The sequence below is a fragment of the Musa acuminata genome, chromosome BXJ1-4, assembly GCF_036884655.1.
Source record: "Musa acuminata AAA Group cultivar baxijiao chromosome BXJ1-4, Cavendish_Baxijiao_AAA, whole genome shotgun sequence".
Classification (NCBI taxonomy): domain Eukaryota; kingdom Viridiplantae; phylum Streptophyta; class Magnoliopsida; order Zingiberales; family Musaceae; genus Musa; species Musa acuminata.
In genome coordinates this window covers 29,213,496-29,232,062 of record NC_088330.1, presented here as the reverse complement: position 1 = coordinate 29,232,062, position 18,567 = coordinate 29,213,496, and the positions used below count along the sequence as shown (strand labels likewise).

The 18,567-nt window shown below is 34.1% G+C and overlaps 1 protein-coding gene across 2 annotated transcripts; it reads right to left on the bottom strand.

The window, feature by feature from the left end:
• Positions 1–4,689: 4,689 nt before the first annotated feature.
• Positions 4,690–9,574, bottom strand: LOC103981998 (pectin acetylesterase 8). Of its 2 annotated transcripts, none has more exons than XM_009398781.3 (13): positions 9,280–9,574; positions 8,296–8,426; positions 8,016–8,098; positions 7,403–7,529; positions 6,928–7,007; positions 6,726–6,812; positions 6,514–6,638; positions 6,354–6,414; positions 6,174–6,227; positions 6,017–6,094; positions 5,538–5,643; positions 5,181–5,323; positions 4,690–5,073 (listed from the first exon to the last, which is right to left on the bottom strand). In XM_009398781.3, exons 2-13 carry the CDS (start codon positions 8,423–8,425, stop codon positions 4,966–4,968), a joined length of 1,182 nt encoding a protein of 393 aa, XP_009397056.2. In that variant the 5' UTR covers position 8,426; positions 9,280–9,574; the 3' UTR covers positions 4,690–4,965. The 2 variants fall into 2 exon arrangements, with proteins under 2 accessions (XP_009397056.2, XP_009397057.2); XM_009398782.3 differs by lacking the exon at positions 9,280–9,574 and adding an exon at positions 9,217–9,266.
• Between the last annotated feature and the right edge of the window lie 8,993 nt (positions 9,575–18,567).

Here is an 18,567-nt window from a genome sequence, read left to right as displayed (position 1 = left end):
CATAACATGCATGAAACCTTAGCAATATACTTTTCATTGATCAAATTTTTAATTTTTTCAAAGATGCTAAAAAAGAAAAACATGATATAATTTTTGAAAAATAATTGTTTTATTTCCTATTCCTACTATCTAAATTAAGAACTCATGAAAAACTTCAAGTAATTTCAAAATAATTCAAGAGAGTTGAGTTACTTACCTTGTAGTCGAAGCCCGTCAAAGCCCAATTCGCCGTTTCACCTTTGGAAGTTCTTGATTCATCCTTGGGTGCCTTCCTTTTCTTCGGCCTCTTCCTCCATTCAAGTTCATTGTTTATTTTAGATTTTTGTTTAATGAACTTATTAAGAGTTGGTGTTCGAAGTTCAAGTTCATCATTGTCCTCGTCACTTGAGTCATCGCTCAAGTGGTATTCATTTGTCCGAGGTTCCAAATCCTTCCTGTTCTTTGGAAGGTGGTTCAAGTGTTCATTGTGTTCATCATGTGCATTGTGTACCATTTCTATTGTCATTAATGAGCCGATAAGTTCTTCAAGTGGAAAAATATTTAAATCTTTTGTTTCTTGTATTGCCGTTACTTTTGATTCCCAAGCTTTAGAAAGTGATCGTAAAACTTTACTAACAAGTTCAAAATTCGAGAAACATTTGCCAAGAGATTGTAAACCATTGACGACATCCGTGAAACGGGTGTACATGTCAACAATGGTTTCGCTCGGCTTTATTTAAAAAAGCTTGAAATCATGCATTAAAATGTTGATTTTCGAATCTTTAACTCTAGAAGTGCCTTCGTGTATGATTTCAAGAGTGTGCCATATGTCGAAAGCCGTTTCACACAAAGAAACCCGATTGAACTCATTTTTATCCAAAGCGCAAAATAAGACATTCATAGCCTTTGCGTTTAAAGAAAACATCTTCTTCTCCAAATCATTCCAATGGTTCATTGGAAGAGAAGACATTTCAAATCCATTTTCGACTATGTGCCATAAATTCAAATCCAAAGAAAGTAAGAAAACTCTCATTCGAGTTTTCCAATAAGTGTAGTCCGTCCCATTGAAAAAGGGAGGACAAATGAGAGAGTGACCCTCTTGAAAGTTGTAAAGAGCCATTTCTATTTGGGTGTTAAACCAAGGTAGAAAAACGTGGCTCTGATACCAATTGTTAGGATCGGAGCGGCACTAAGAGGGGGGGGGGGGGGTGAATTAGTGCAGCGGATTAAAACTTCGGTTTTAGAAAATCTTTCGTACGATAAAAATAATGTTTCGTTTGAAACCGTTTCAATTGCGTTGAAAGCGTACGTAATAAGATGAGGGCAGTGAACTTAGCAAAGTAAAGGTTTGCAGAAAGATAAATGCATAAACATAAATGCAAACCGGAGATTACACCGATTTTAAAGTGGTTCGGTCAAATGACCTACATCCACTTGTGATGCCCCTCTTCGATGAGGCTCCCACCTTCCACTAGCAAATCTCTTGAAAGGGAAGGGTAAATACCCCTCTTACAACTCTTTACAAGCGGTTCACTCTCTTACAAATTTTCAGCAAGAAAGAAGGAGGTGAACACTAGTAAAATGAAAAGAAGATTAGCTAGGACTTTTCTAAGACCTTTCTCTCAAACACTTGCTGCTCAAAAAGTTGTATTCTCAGTTGAGACTTGAGGGGTATTTATAGGCCTCAAGAGGATTCAAATTGGGGCTCCAAAAATTTGAATTCTCTTATGTTCCCGATGCTGGCGGTGCCACCGCCCAGCGCTCGGGTGCTGGGCGGTGCAACCGCCCAGCCCAGGAGGTGTCACCGCCCAGCTCTCGGGTGCTGGGCGGTGCCACCGCCTAGGCCAATTCAGCTCACTGATTGGGCTCCAAACTTGGCCCAAACCAGTCCGAACTCGGGCCCAATTGGCCCCTACTTGGGTTATAGGATTAACACCTAATCCTAACCCTAATTAACGTGCTAACTACGAATTTAAAGACATTTTCTAAGCTATTACAAAGTCCGTAAGTCAAGACTTCTTCCGGCGAGCTTCCGGCGAACTTCCGACGGTCTTCCGATAAATTCTCGGAAACCATTCTGCGGACTCCCGGCAAGCTCCTAGACTTCACGATTTGATCTTGGCGAGTTCCAACGAGCTTCTTCGGTAAGCTCCGATCTTTCTCGGTGAGCTCCGCGAACTTCCAACGAACCTTCCGGCGAGCTTCCGAAAAACCCTTCGGTAAGCTCCCTACTCATTCTCGGCTAGTCCCGGCAGCATTCCCGACAAACCTTCAGACTTTCGTCGAACTCTCGAACTCCCAACGAATCCTTCGCGCTTGACTCCAGCACTTTGTGTCGCTTTATGTCTTCATCGTTATCGTAGTTAATCCTGCACACACAAACCAAAACTCAACTCCGATCTAGACAATTATTACAACGCGAATTGACATTCTGTTGCCCGACACGTCATTGGTTGGCGCTTCGTCCGATTCTTCGGTGCATCGTCCTTTCTTGCGGCTTGTTGCCCAATCGGCGGTTGACCTCCGCAACCCCGATATCCTTGGCGTAATTTCGCTCTCCTTGGCCCGATGCCCGACGTCCGAAGCATTTAGCCATCCAATATCCTGACGTGATCTCCTCCGGTGCAACGTCAATTCCTCCTGCGTCAACTGTCTAATCTTGATCGAGTAGACCTGCATCACTCAAAATGCTTTTAAACATCTAAACACAATCAATTAGTCTCATCATCAAAATCCGAGATTCAACAAGTTTGACACTGAATGGTACAATTGTCTGACATAGTCTGAAAGACTATATTTGGGTGGTACCACCACCCAATCTGGTGGTACTATCCCCTAGTCCTTTTATGGGTGATCGAATGAGCCTTCCACTTAGGTTTAACTCAAGCACAATTGGTCCCTGATTGAGTTGACATTGTTTCACCCCAAAACCGACTCAATTAGACCTAAACTAACTCGATCTAGACACACGATTACAAGCATGAATCCTATATTATCCAACTTGTTATTGGTTCATCCGATCCTTCGATGCATTATCCTCTTCTTTAGCATATTGCCCAATCGACATGTTGACTTCCACAACTTCCGATCTCCTTTAGTGCAATGTTTGATCCTTTCATGACATGAAATCCTTCTGGCATGTCGATAATTTCTCCGACCCGATGTCCAATCTTTTGAGACATTTCACTCCAGCCCAACTTCTGATTCTTCCTGCTTTAATCGAATTATTTTTCCTTGATCGATGTTAATCCTACGTCACTCAAATGCATATTAAATCTTAATTTTATCAATTGATTTTATCATCAAAATCTGAGATTCAACAACCAGATCTACCACTTTTTGCCAAGGCATCTTATGAATCTAACACTTTCCTTCGGTGTCTCTAGCAAAGTAAATAAAGAAATTAAAATATTTAGAAAGAGATAACAGGTGCTCTTGGCTATCTCGCTTAATAACTCCTACATTATTTTAAGTTAGGATAATAATACAAGAAGATTAGAAGTGAGAGAGAGTCCTGACTTACAAGCCATAGGTTTTATGATAGAGAGAGGATAGATGTTCTTAGTTTCTTTTTTTTTTAATCGATGCCTAGGGGGTACGAGAAGAATATTAGATCATCCCTTAAGGGACTCATTCTGACTCTTTGGGCCTTCTTTTAGCATAACTCTAGTCCATCGAGTTTTCATTTTGTCTTCGAGAGCGTTATAATTAGTAGTAGGGATTCAAAGGTTAGAAGCATAGATGAAGAGAGGGTAGGGAAAAAAAATACTTTTTATTCTTTACCGTTAGCCATTGTGAAGATGAATGTAGTGTCCATCCTCATGTCGTTGTTCTCTTCTAATACTCCTTAGTCATCGGTAAAGAGGTGGAGGGATTTGAAAAAGTGATATAAGAGGAGACGATCAAAGGTAGAAAAGAAAACATGATTTTTAAAATGATTTCAGATTTCTAACAATGATAGTTGACATGGAGTCAGATTCGACCGAGCTACGATGTAGAAGATGACGAAATATTGCCACTCACATGATCTCTCCCAAGCAACTTCGATAGGAGATTTGAAATTGCACGAGACGTTTTCGAAATAGGGAAACGCATTGAAACATCGAACTTCTCTTTATTGGAGGCTTGTATTTTTTTTAGAATTAAATGTTGAGGGGACATAAGGAAATGTATTGTAACGAATAAGAGATGGTGTTTTGTCCTTTATAGTGGCATCTAAGTCATCACCGAAGAGAAATGGACTTCCTTGTTGCTTGGATTGACTTTGATTTGCTTTGAACTGATGCATCTTTAGACTCAAACCCAAGAATGATTGTCTTTCACCTTCGATTATGATTGAAAAACCCTAGTTTTTCCTTTATCAGAACTATCGATAGTGATAATATCTTCCCTCACGAAGAGACCACATGCTGTAGTTTTATGTCCTACCTCACCCTACTAATTGAAGCCCCAAAATTTAGAGAGAAAGGATTTGAGGAAGATGAGAGGGGGAGTACGCGTTGTAAATTTATCATAGAGACTATACTTCCATCGTTCTCTAACATCGAAGACCTCTTAGAGTCCTATATTTTTATCTAACTTCGCTTTCATGAACTCATTATACAGTCCAACCCAAGAAGAACAACTTAAAAAACACTCTTTTAGAGGTAAGGGGAGAAAAGAGTCAGAAGAGGAGGGACCGCTGGAAGAAATCATCGCTTCGAAACGAAACAAAAAAAGATGCGTCTCGTTTCTTTGATTGTGATCAATGTAAAAAACAATAAAGTCAAATGTCACTGAAACTTTCACCAAACTATTAGGACTCACAAGAAATGTGGGTAAGAAAAAAAGTTATAAGGTTTGCTGGGTGACGGAATGTTATAATGTTTGTCATATAGTATACAATAAAGTAAATAAGCGATACTGTAATAAGAAGAAAAGTTTATGCAGTTGCTTTCCACACTTATTCTCTTGAGAATACCACAAGTTCATTAATCTTCCGCGGATTCATTCATATACACGATTGCGACATGAAGAGTTGCATGGATATGGGCAGTCAATCTTTCTAACAACACTCCGCCCGTAGAACCAGTCTCCCACAGCTTTTGCAATTGGCTGCAGGGAAGAATATAGATCAAGAAAAAGATCATGCAAGCAAGAAATATAAATATTATAATGATGATGAGATATGTACCAATACAAAAAGACTATGCGATTCTTACCATCTTATCAATCATCGGGGAATCAGCTCCTAACCATGTGCCCTGACTCCCTGACTGGCAATGAGCATAGCATGAGATTATAAACATGCCCGTAGATGGGTTGCCACTTGCCGGCAGTGCACGCAGAAACTCTGACCTGAATTCTGTCATTGGCATGTCAAGTCATTAGATTCACCAAGTAAATCAAGAATCCATTGGCAGGGGAATTGGGTGACAACCATCGCCAAGTACAAGAACTCAGACAAAGTTTATCATGGATTCATGAAATGAAATAGAAGATTTCCTTCACTTTCTATTTTGGATGTTGATAAATAATAGTTGATTAAGCAGTTCAAAGCCAAGTTTTATGTTGCCAACCTTGCATTTTCTCAAGTTGATCTGACGAACAACTCTTTATATTAAGCTTGCAGGCATTCCAACTTTTGCGGGGATCGGCAGAACTTGGTGCTAAAGTATTCTTGATCTGCAATAGAAACAACTCATCAATTAGCTAGCATATTCAACGGGCAATGGCTTACATCACGAAAAGGAATATGTCCAGGAAGGGAATGTTTATCATCCTAATATGCAAAAGCATCACAGCATTGCTTTGCAGCACCAGAGCAACGTGAAGTGACAGTAATTTGGTGAAGAGAAACAAGAAATCTATGCTGTAGTAGTTAAAGAAGCACAAGAATAGGAATGCATTACAATTTGTTACTGTCCATCAACGGATACCTAATATTGCTCACTCATCCTATGAATGTAGAAGAATCATCTTGCTATGCTGAATTGGTACCAAACCCTCGATGAGTATTTTACAGAAGACAGTAGCTAATTTTCGAGAAAGCTGTTACCTGCCAGGCATCATACGCTGCATTCAGTATAAAGAGGGGCGTGCTCATTTTAGGCACCACATTCTGTGGGAAAAAGCACTGCATTCACAATTTGATATATTTGTTCAGATGACATGACATCCTTCATATATATTCCAAATGAAAACATACTTCTTACCATGCTTGGTGATAACCTTGAGGTGCATGAAGATGGCAAATTTTTTCCTGACCCCTAGGAATTATAAAAGCACCATACATCACTAAAAGAAGTTTGGGAGAGATATATATTACAGAGAATACTGCACATTAATAGGATGGACTACTGATTATCAAAGAATACAAGCGACAACGAACTGACATGAAGGTTGACAACATCATTGTAAAGGGATCTGACAGAGGTCGTTCCAGTAATGTCCTTCCTGTTAGGAGCGATCATGATAATTCCAATTGATACCATGCTAAGAAAACAATATGTATGAGCAAAGTAACAAGGAACCCAAGGCAATTAATAAACTCACCCATCAATAAAATAACCAGCATCAGAAAAGCATTTAACTTTTGCACTTGCTGGTAGAAGACTGCGGAATTTGTCACAGTGTAGGATGGACGCCAATCCACCCGCTGAACAACCAGAAAGAAGTGCCTGCATGCAGCCCATTCACCAGAGTATTAATTATGACAAACAAATCTTTGCATGATAAGAGACTTTTACCACTCTACAAGCACATACATTTTCTGCTTTGTTCATTCCTTTTGCCAACAGATCTTCCATGATAGCGAGCCAAACCCGGGCTCCTCTGTAGTGAAGATTTGTAGCCTAATCAAATTTAGATGAGAAAAAAAAAAGCATTATTAGTACACAAATCTCATGCTTGTTTATGCAACGACGCAAATCTCATCCATCATGTGGACTTTTTGTTTAAAGAGCTTACAGGATCTACTCTTTCTACGTCTCCTGTAAACGATGAACCATCACAGTACCGAATCTTGATCCTGTTCCAGTTATAGAAGTCTGCACATTTTTAAGATGAAATACAAGGAAGTTAAATCAAAAGAAACATGTGTAAAAAGAGCATGGAAATACACGGATATTATCTTATATTTATTATGCGACATGTGTATGACTGTCTTTTGGATGTAATACCTAAAATACATTGGCGGAGAAGAAAAAATTGATTTGTAAAGAAGAGGGATGTCGCGAAAGAGATATTGGAGATAAGAAAGCCAACAACAGTAAGAATGTTAAGGTTCTCTGTCTCTTTGTTTTTTTTACACCAAGCAAGAAACACATAGAGGTTCAAGCTTTGCTTCTCTTCCACCAATTCAGCACCTCCTTGTCCAAATGTTTACAAGCTTAAGATTGCATGTAGAATTATTTTCATACAGTAATCTATCAAAATACCATACCGGGATTAGATTTTTTGCTGTTTCCTAAAATGCCAGAGAATGAAAGTGGCTTCATATGATTAGAGGAGCCCCTGAAATTATTTTTACGCTCTAGACATTCTTCGACATTCCTGCACCATCCTCCTCCCTGCAAACCAAGAATATATTAATCAAGGAAATTGCATCTTCCAATAAGTCTAAACATTTTGTGTACTTTATAGCTGATAGATTGTTTGATTAGTTGCAATATAATTTTTTTTTTCAATATTCTTTTCCTCTGTCCACAAACATTTAGCCATCCTCAATATGCATGTGTTGAATAATGTATTGCAGGAATATAGAAGACGTAGAGTTATAAACTAGCAAAAAATTTTCACATTTGAAGTGAGCATTTCAATCAACTTGTCCATGCTGGAATTTTCAGGATTATTAGTTGCCAAATGATGCTTCTACCTAAGTAGCAAAAGTCACCATTCCTCAATCCCAGTAACTAAAATAACTTTTAACAAGTATCCAATGGTAACATTTGTGGTGACAACAGAATGGTCTCATGAATAATGCTGGATCCGGCTTCCTTATCGACCTACAAATAGTAAATTTGAATGTCCAAACAACTGCAGGAAGATGAACTGACCTCCATGTGAACCAACCAGTTATTTGCTCCGGAGCCACTCCCAGGAGAGAAATGATATGCTGGGGGACTTCCATCCAGGCAGACTGAAAATTATGTGAAAAATCATGAGTTTTTAGTTATTTGTTGAATCGAAGCCACTGAAAGCTATACATAGGATTTCAGATTGAATGTCCGACAAGAACATACTCCGACGAGTATCACATACACTTGTTAAAAGAGGTCGCAGGAAGAAATAGTCATGTGTACTCTGGACTAAGCATATGTTTACGAATAATCATACCTGCTCCTTTAGCTACTGCACTATGCAAAAGAGTCATGGGTACATCGTAAGCATCCACTTCCAGAGAGGCCAGAAGAAAGAAAAAGCAGATGACAGGATAAATCCATGTTCCTGATTTAGCACCCACCATCCTGCAGCATCGTTTCAAATTTTATCAGCTGAAAAGAAAGAAAACAAAATCTGAAGAGTCTACAGATATAAATCTATCAATTTAAATAAATATAGTTGATGATTTAGAACGATAGCATTTAGAAAGCTATATATATGTTGAACCATTATTTAAAGATTGAAACAAAGACACTAGTTAATCAATATCTAACTAAAATTTCCACTTTAAATTAGAATGGAAAGGAACACACTGGCTATTAATTCTTCCTTCCATGAGTAAACATGATATAACCATGTCGGCTTTTAGTATCCTACCACGTTAAAGGAAACCCGACGGTTTGTTCATCATCGTCATCGTTATAGTTTAAATGGCGGACTGTGAGCACACATAGAGAACAAAATTTCCCACATACGAAGGATCGACGGTGAAGTAACATGTGATTCTGTCTAACCATTAAAAGAATACAATAAAAGACCTAACACAATCGACAATATATGAGATCGCGTGACCAGCTAAATATATCATAAGTGCATGCCAAACGTGAATCTGCTTATGGTAGAAGCTTTCATGTAGTTAGAAAATCAAAAGGCAGGACGCCCTTTTATCTATTTCTCAACCCTTAGCCCTGGGAAGAACAGATCAGGCAGCCTTCCTCGCACTATCAAAAGTACTGAGAAACTTCGTCATAAAATGCATGCCACCCGAACTAATAAACAGAAAAAAAAAAACAACGATCCGAGAAAATCCACGAGCTAAACCAAGAGATAAGAGACGGGAAATAACAACATCACCCAAAAATTCGTTGCACTAACTTGCAAGCTTTCGTCGAGTATCACAGAGAAGTGCTGCAAAGAACTAAGACACTTATCTACTACCTGAAATGTTAGTGGCGTCGCACTGTAAAAAGCTTCTTTCTTCAAAGCAGAGGACCGACAGCAGACAATACACACACAACCTGAAGAAGATACAACATATATAGCGCCTCTTCTTTACCGTCTCTCTCTCACGGAGCGAACTTTTCACGCGTAGACGCAGAGGCCGCGTCCCTTGCCTTCTCTATCTGTCCGAAGTTGGACAACTTCGTGGTCCTCGGCTTTCTTTGTAATGGACTAGCGAAGACCTATTTTACGCCACAAATCAATATTTATTTCTGCAAACCCTCCGGCTGGCTTTAAAACGGACGAGCTAAGATCTCTTTTACGCCGCAATTAATAATATTTCTACCAACCGACGCGCTGCACACACACAAAAAAGCGGCGTGGAAGGGAGTCGAGTATCGTAAGTTTTTTGTCTGGTCGGGTAAAACAGGTTGCCACGTTATGCTAATGGAGGGAGCTTTTGATACCTTTGCTGCGCACATCAGACGAGTTCATCGCTTTAAATCTGATGCCCGTCCTCGCTGGGCCTGCGTATAGCTGTCGGCACGTTCGTCGGTGTCATAAAGGTTGACAGCAGATGCTCGAGATAAGATAGAGAAAAGTAATAATAGGACACTGACGCGTTACGATTGAAAACCAAGTTTCGGGTAACGAATCAATCACAAGATAAGACATTCCTCGCAGGAGTATACATCGGAAAAATCCATATTTAGACGAGTGAAGTTCGAGGAAAGAATAAATGATACAAAAGTGTGAATAGAAATCGAGGTCAAGACAATCTAACCTGATCGTGATAGATATTGACCTTATCAACTGATAAGTTTTGATTTAAAAAGAACATAGTCATGATAGATATTGACCTTATCAACTGATAAGTTTTGATTTAAAAAGAACATAGTCATGAGCATTAAGGGAACTCTCTTAGGTAAAATGATAGCTCCAAGTATTTAAATGGAAAGGAGCCTTCTTAAAAACCTAAAATGGAACAAGTATGATATATAGTAGAACTAGGGATAGATTTTGGAAAGAAAATTTTCTGATTTTGTAGGATTGATGTGTTGGTAAGTAAAATTTTCATAAGTTTGAAACATTCTTTTACTGGTGGTGCATGATATTTTATTAGCCTTAAAAAAAAAAAGAGAATATCATTTGCAAACAAAATATGGCTTAATTTATAATTAGTGGCAAAACTAAGAGGAGTTAGCCAATTATCAATGACTATCAAATTAAGATGTAGAATAAGGAGATAAAGGATCTCCTTATCTAACTCCACACCTACCACTAAAACAAATGAAAATTTTTTCATTAATATGACAAGAGATAGTAGGTGAAGAAAGACAAGCCCAAATCCATTGAATAAATTTGGTGAAATTCTTTTTCGGATTATCCACCTCCAATCAGATTATCCAAAAAAGTTTCAATATGTTAGTTAGAACTTTAGCTAAAAGTCTATAACTGATATTAGAGAGGGCAATGACTCTAAGTGATTGATAAGTATATGATTTATATTTTTTATATGAATATTATAAAAGTTGTAGCCCACAAAGGATGTATAAAAATGTGATCATAAAAAAATTTGTAAGAAATGGGGCGAGATAATATTTCAATATGATTTATAAAATTCTCTAGTAAAATTATGAGGACCATGGCTTTTGTCCAAATCCATTGAAAGGATAACATTATGAATTCTATCAATCATAAAAGTAGCAATTAAAAAATTACTATCACAATTAGATTGATGAATATTTCAAATTACTAGCATAGCTAATCACTTATAAGCTATTTGTTCATAAAAATATGAAGGTTGCATATGGTTGAGTCCTCTATGTTTTAACTATGTGCATAGTTAAATGTCATAGAATTTGTTAGTTTACTTAATATCAATTTTTACTTTAGAGAATCATGTCAGTTTCTTATATCATTACTTCATACTTATTCACTTTGTTCGACATAGATATTTAGAAATATAATAATAATTTTTATGTTCGATGAGCATTTACATTAGTCATTAAGAATCTTGACTTTTTTTCTTATTATTATTTTTTTGCTTTATGCTCAATAATATATTTTTTTCCTAGTTTTAAATGTTGAATAGTTGTGTCCAACAGAAGTGGTAAACAATATTTGAAGCTCTGTACTCTGATAAAAGATAATTAGAAGTTTGTGAAAATGCTACATCTTTTTCTGTCCTTTGATCAATTTGTTATAGGAAACACTATATGGTATCTTATTTTTAACCAATTGTGAAAATTTATCTTATTGGGTTTGTTTTATTTAGAGGCTAAATTTCTGCACTAAATAAACTATTATTCTTATATGAACCAAAAGTTGATTTTTTTTATCCTACACTTTCACTTGTCTTAACAAACTTATGAGGCATTGAGTGATGACAAATGAGTTTCGTTCCTTTACAAAAGATTTTAAGTTTATTCCATCAACTGAAAGTTGATTAATTGACAAAAATTAAATTAGCTCCGAATAAAGTTACCATGCTCTTCAACCATGATAGATTTGATGAACAAAGAACACTATAGCGGCAAGAAAAATGTACTAGCTAGCTAATTACTTCATGTCCTATTCTCAAAGTAACATTGTTAATTATTGCTAGTGCTTATGAGCGATATACCTATCGCTATGCATGGGTGAGTAGTATAAACCAATGTGAATGTGTTGAACATCTGAATTCTACATCCATTATTTTTTTCAATAGAAACATACAAGACACATTTTCAACATTGCTCTCCAATTCAAGTTTCGAGAGGCCAATATAGTTTTATTTGGATTAATTTTTGCCGATTTAATTATTGTTAATTATTTCATAAGACATGTTTTTTTTTTGTAATCCTGATCCATGGCATTAAGCTACACTATTTCTAAGGTATAGCTCTTGGATAAATACTTAGTTGTTCTTGTTAAATTATTTTATGTCCCATCATTTCTTTTATGTCATTAATAGATTATAATATTGTGAACTTATGGTTCATATGATAAATTACTTTTAAGGATGGAGTTATTGCTGAACTACATAATATCATACTGAAGTGTTTAGATATACTTATGAGAATTTCCTTACTTATAGATTTTGAATACTTAAAACATGACTAATCCTTACACTTGTGTTAAGGCCTCATCATTTTATTGCTAATATGATTCTTAGTTAGGTAAGTAGGTACTAAATGAGTCCATTGGTGAACATGTTAAGGTTATTTTCAATCATCAGTATAGGTTATTGTCTTGGATGCCAGGTTCTATTTTCTTGGTAAGGTTATTTTCAATCATCATCTTTTGTAAGCTATGCATTTTATCAGTGTCATGCATGTTCTAATGTCTTTTCTAAATAGTTTTCTGATTTCTATTGTCAATAATGAAAAAGAAATGATTTTTTGTTTACTTGATTAAGTCACAAGCTATATCAAACAGTTCATAAGCTACCAAAGGGTCAACTCTTTTTGGTCAAGAGAACTATTACCACATTTATTATGTGCTTTGTTTTACCTATTTGTTGGACACATTCAAGATTCATATTTCAATTTCTAAATTTAAATTTAGAACACATAAATGTTTCCTTTCCAAACCCAAAAAAATTATGTTGACTTGTGACTATTAGTGACATAAGTATTATTAGTTGTTGCTTGTGATATCATATGAAGCCTACTTGACATAATTCTGTTATTAAGGTCATCAATCATAAGTTATTGATCGCAATCCTTGCAAAGAACACCTCATTCATCAAACACTTACTCTGAGTGGGTATCATCAACTTACCAAGGTTGTCTATCACTTATTAAATAAATAAAAAGCAATATTAATGTTTAATCTTTTAGGCTTTTATATATACATAGCTGTAGCTTAAAAATAATGTATTTATCCATAAATATTTTAATTTATCAAGTAGAGGGAGGAGGAGGTGGCTGGGGAAGGTTTTCATATCAAGTTAGTGGAGTAGAAAAATATAAACGAAAAAAAAAGGATGATATATGTCACTAGCTAACGAAGGAGTGTGCTACCCATACTTGCTATATTATTGACACCTATGCCTTTTCGTTGAGTGCTTTTCATATTACAATCTTTTATCTTAACTAAACCTAGTAAATTATATATAACAAAAGTTAGAAAACTTGCCAAAGTGATGCCTTGCTATCATCTACCTTATACCATAGAAGTGAAGAGGAATAGAATAATTGAAGAATTGAAGGAGAAGAAGAAAAAGAATGAAGTCTTCTTGCTTTGGCTTAGGGATTTTGGACTAGTTCATTTTTAAAAATTTAGCTTTTAAGGTAAGTATTATATGATCCTACAATATAATTCACCTTTCATTTCTTCTTATTTGTGAGAAATTAATAGAGCTTTACCCTTTCTAATAGCATCAAACTCAATTGAGCTGCAAGAATTGATGAAAATCTTGGCATATCTATTTTGTTTTAACTATAATATTTTGTGTAAAATACTTCATGTGAATATTTTTATTGCACTTTGGTGTTTATAGGATAATGTGAATCTTTGTCAAAATTGAAAATAAAGTTATGTAGAGCCTATGATACTTTTGTCAGCCCAAATGATTTTATCTAGATATGGATGGATGAAGCTTCCAAACGTGGGAGACTAATATTAATTGCTTTATAGTGGATAATGTTATATTATACTCTTTATGTTCCTTTGATATGATTCGAAAGGATATGCTTATGTGTTGCTATATACTCTTTGAAATGAATAAATTGAATGAAATATCAAATATGCCTTTTGACCTCATACCTTGTATTTGTTCTTTATATGCTCCTATGTTACTCTTTGTCCATTGTTATGAATGAATCAAATGAAATAACAAATATGACTACTCTTGAGCTCATTTTTTTACATTATGGTATTGATTTGCTTATATGTTGTTCTTTGCTCATTTGTTATCAATGAATTGAATGAATTATCAAACATGACTCTTGAGATTATGCCTTAGTATTTTGACACTGATATGCTAATATATTATTATATGCTCTTTAAATATCAATAAAATAAAAAAATGATAAATATAACTCTTGAACTCATGTCTTTTGATCCTAATTTATTTATATATTACTTTTTGCTCTTTATTAAGTATAAATCATATAAAATGCTGAGTACGACTCTTGAATCCATACTTTGCTAAATCATTATGCCATATGATTTGTCATTCTTATGCTCATCTTATTGCTATATAATTATTTTTAATTTTAAATTATTCTAAACCTATGAAAAGGAGAAAGAGTTGTAATAATGGTGGTTGATCTTTATCTATTAAAAGAAGATTGTTAGTAAAAGCTATTGGCCTCGACGGAGGAGGAATCAGGAGTAGATATAAGTCGCGATGACTGAATCACTATAAATTCGATATGCATTTCCTTTTAAGTTCTTCAGTATCATTACTTTCTGATTTAATCGCTTATTACACTTACTCATATTCTTAGCCAAGCACACTTTCGATATCAGTTTTCATTAAACAAATATTCAAATCATAATTTCTCGAAAGTACTAATTCACCCCCTCCCTCCCCCCTTTAGTGTCGTTACAGTTCTAATAGTTGGTATCGAGCTAAGTTCTCTCAATTGGTTTAATACTCAACAGAGATTAAATAGCTTTTGTCGGCAATCAAGAGGGTCACTCCATCACTCGTCCTCCTATGTTCAATGCGATGGACTACACGTATTGAAAAACATGAATAAGAATTTTTTTAATTTCCATGGATGTTGATTTATAGAATATTATCGAATGTGATTTTTAAAAATTATTTAGACCAATGAATGAATAGAATGATGTAGAGAAAAAATTATTTTCTTAAAATGCTAAAGCTATGGATGCTTTATTTTGTGCTTTAGATAAAAATAAGTTTAATTATGTTTATATATATGAAACTACATATTATATTTGGCACACACTCAAAGTTACATATGAAGACATAAATAGAGCTAAAGAATTTAAGATTAATCTCTTAGTGCATAGCTATGTTTAGAATGAAGCCAAGCGAAATCATTAGTGATATATACACCTGTTTTACAAATAATGTTAATGGTTTGAAAGCTCTTAATAAAACTTATACTAATCTTGAACTTTTTAATAAAATTTTATGATCTTTTCCAAAATATTAGGATCCAAAAGTAATTGTTATTCAAGAAGCAAAGGACTTGAACTATTTTTCTCTCAAAGAACTCATAGGATCATTAATGACCTATGAAATGATTTGCAAGGCACATGATGAACATGAGAACAACATTCTAAACAACGGAAGGATATTATACTTAAAACAAAAGAAGACCACTCCGAGTGAAAGCTCAAGTGATGGTGATGACTTGGTACTCCTCACAAGAAAATTTAAAATTTTCATAAAAAGGAACAAAACAAATCTTATAAAATAAGACACTAAGAATAAAAACGAACTAAAAAAAGACACAATCATCAGCTATAAATGCAAGAAACCAAGGCACTTTAAAAGTGAATGTCCAGAAGATGTTAGTACAAAAGAAAAAAAAAATACTCAAGGCGACTTAGGACAAATCAAGTCCATTGAGGAGCAAACCAATGAAGATGAGATGACGAACTACACCTTAATGACTCTTAACTATGAGGTATATGACTCAACCAAACCTCATTTATCTTATAATGAATTACTTAATACTTTTCATGATTTATATGATAATTTTAAATTAGTTGGTAAGAAATATAAATTGCTAAAAAAGATCATGCTTCTCTCTCTAGTAAATTTAAAAAAATAAAAAATAAGAATGATAATTACATGTTAACCTCTTGTACTCAATACGAAGAATTAAACTCAGTTAAAAAGGAAAATATGATATTACAACAAACATAAGAAAAATTTAAAATTAGAAACAAATCATTAAATATGATCCTTGCTAACAAAGGTTATATATATATATATATATATATATAAGAAGAAATCGACCTTGTGAGTAGTAATACTCAACAAAAGTTGACTATATTTGTTAAAGGACCCACATTGCATGCTATTCTTAAAATTAAATATAATTTTTATGGTAGATGTAGTCATTATGCTTATAAATGTTCATTTAAAAAATATAGCTCATACAAATTAGTTTAAGTTCTTAAAAGAACCATAAAAAACTTAATGCTAATAGTCAAGATAGATAAATCTATTCATGAGGGATCCAAAGTTAAATGGGTACTTAAAACAAACTCGCCTTTCTTGTAGATATGTCTACAATCAAAAGCTAGGAGCAAGAGATAATATCTTGATAGTGGATGCTCAAGGCATATGACCAGAGATTCAACACATTTCTCTAAGCTCACTAATTAAGACAAAGGATATGTCACCTTCGGAAACAATAATAAAGGAAAAATTATTAGCAAAGAAAATATAGATAATAAATCAAACCTCTTGATTGAAAATATTTTATTAGTAGATGGTTTAAAACAGAACTTACTAACCATTAGTCAATTGTGTGATAAGGGTTATAATATCAAATTTGAATCTTATGCTTGTATTATAGAGATACCACACAAAAATATATCTATGATTGCCTTCAGGACTAATACTGTGTATACTAATGATCTTAATGATTTTTGTACTGAAACTTGCTTTTCAATTTTAAATGATGATATATGACTTTGGCATAGGAGATTAGATCATGCAAGTATGAAATTACTTTCATAAATTATAACTAAAAAAATTATAAAAGGTATGCCTAAAATTAAATTTTCAAAGATAAAGTTTGTGATGTATGCCAAACTAGGTAAAAAAATAAAGAGTAGCTTTAAATCTAAAAATCAAGTAAGTACCTCTAGACTACTATAATTAATTCACATGAATTTATTTAAACCAATTGATATCACAAGTCTAAGATAGTAAATATGCTTTAGTGATTGTTGATGATTATAATAGATATACGTGGACATACTTCTTGGCACATAAAAATGATTGCTTTAAATATTTTTTAATATTTTATAAATAATTTTAAAATAAAAAGGATTTTATGATTTCCTCTATTGATAGTGATCATGGTGGTGAATTTAAAAATTATAATTTTTAAGATTTAAATTGGTATAATCATAATTTCTCTACTCCAAGAAATCCACAATAAAATGAAGTTGTCGAGAGAAAAAAAAAAGAGTTTACGAGAACCATAATTAATGAACAGAGTCTATCTAAATATTTTTGAGTCGAAGCTATTAACATGACATGTTATGTCATAAATAGGGTTCTCGTAAAATCACTATTATCTAAAACTCCTTATGAATTGTGGAATAATAAAAGACCCACCATTTCATATTTCAAAATTTTTGTTGTAAATATTTTATTTTAAATAAAAAAGATGCCTTAGAAAAATCTGATGTAAAATCCGATGAAAGCATTTTTCTTGCATATTTCTCTATTTTTAAAACTTATCAAATTTTTGATAAAAGAACCTTGGTTATCAAGGAATCTATGTTATTTTTAATGAGCTTTCTAAATTTAAGAAAAATAATTTTGATAATAATTTTGATTTTGATTTTGATACTTTGAATTTAAATAAAAATTCTTCTCTCCTATGCAACTTAGATGCATCTACTTCTAAAGAATTCTTACCCAAGGAATATATATAGATGCTCATCCTAATGAGCTAATTATTGGAGATGCATCAAAAGGTGTTTAAACTCATTTTTCATTTAAAAATTTTTGTGCTAGTGCTACCTTTTTGTCTAAGATTGAACCTAAATGCATTGATGATGCTCTAAAAGATGACTCATAAGTTTTTGCAATGCATGAAGAGTTAAATCAATTTGAGAGAAATAAGGTATGGAAGTTTGCTCCTAGACCTAATGACCATCTTGTAATTAGCACTAAATGGGTATTTAGAAATACGTCAGATGAACTTGGTATCGTGGTTCAAAACAAGGCTAGATTAGTGGCCAAAGGTTTCAACCACAAAGGAGATATTGACTATAAAGAAACCTTCGCTCCTATGGCAAAACTTGAAGTTATAAGGATACTCCTTACCTATGTATATTGTAATAATTTTAAGTTCTTTCAAACAGATGTCAAAAGTACTTTTTTTAATGGTTTTTTTCCTGAAGAAGTTCATGTTGAGCAATCACCCGGATTTAAGAATGTTCTTTTTTCGAACCATATTTTTAAGTTATCTATGGCTCTCTATAGATTGAAGTAAGGCCCAAGGGCTTGGTTTGAGAGACTTAGCTCATTTCTTATTAAGAATAATTTTTTGAAATGCAAGGTCGATACCATATTATTTATTAAATATTTTAAAAATAATTTTTTTATTATTCAAATTTATGTTGATGATA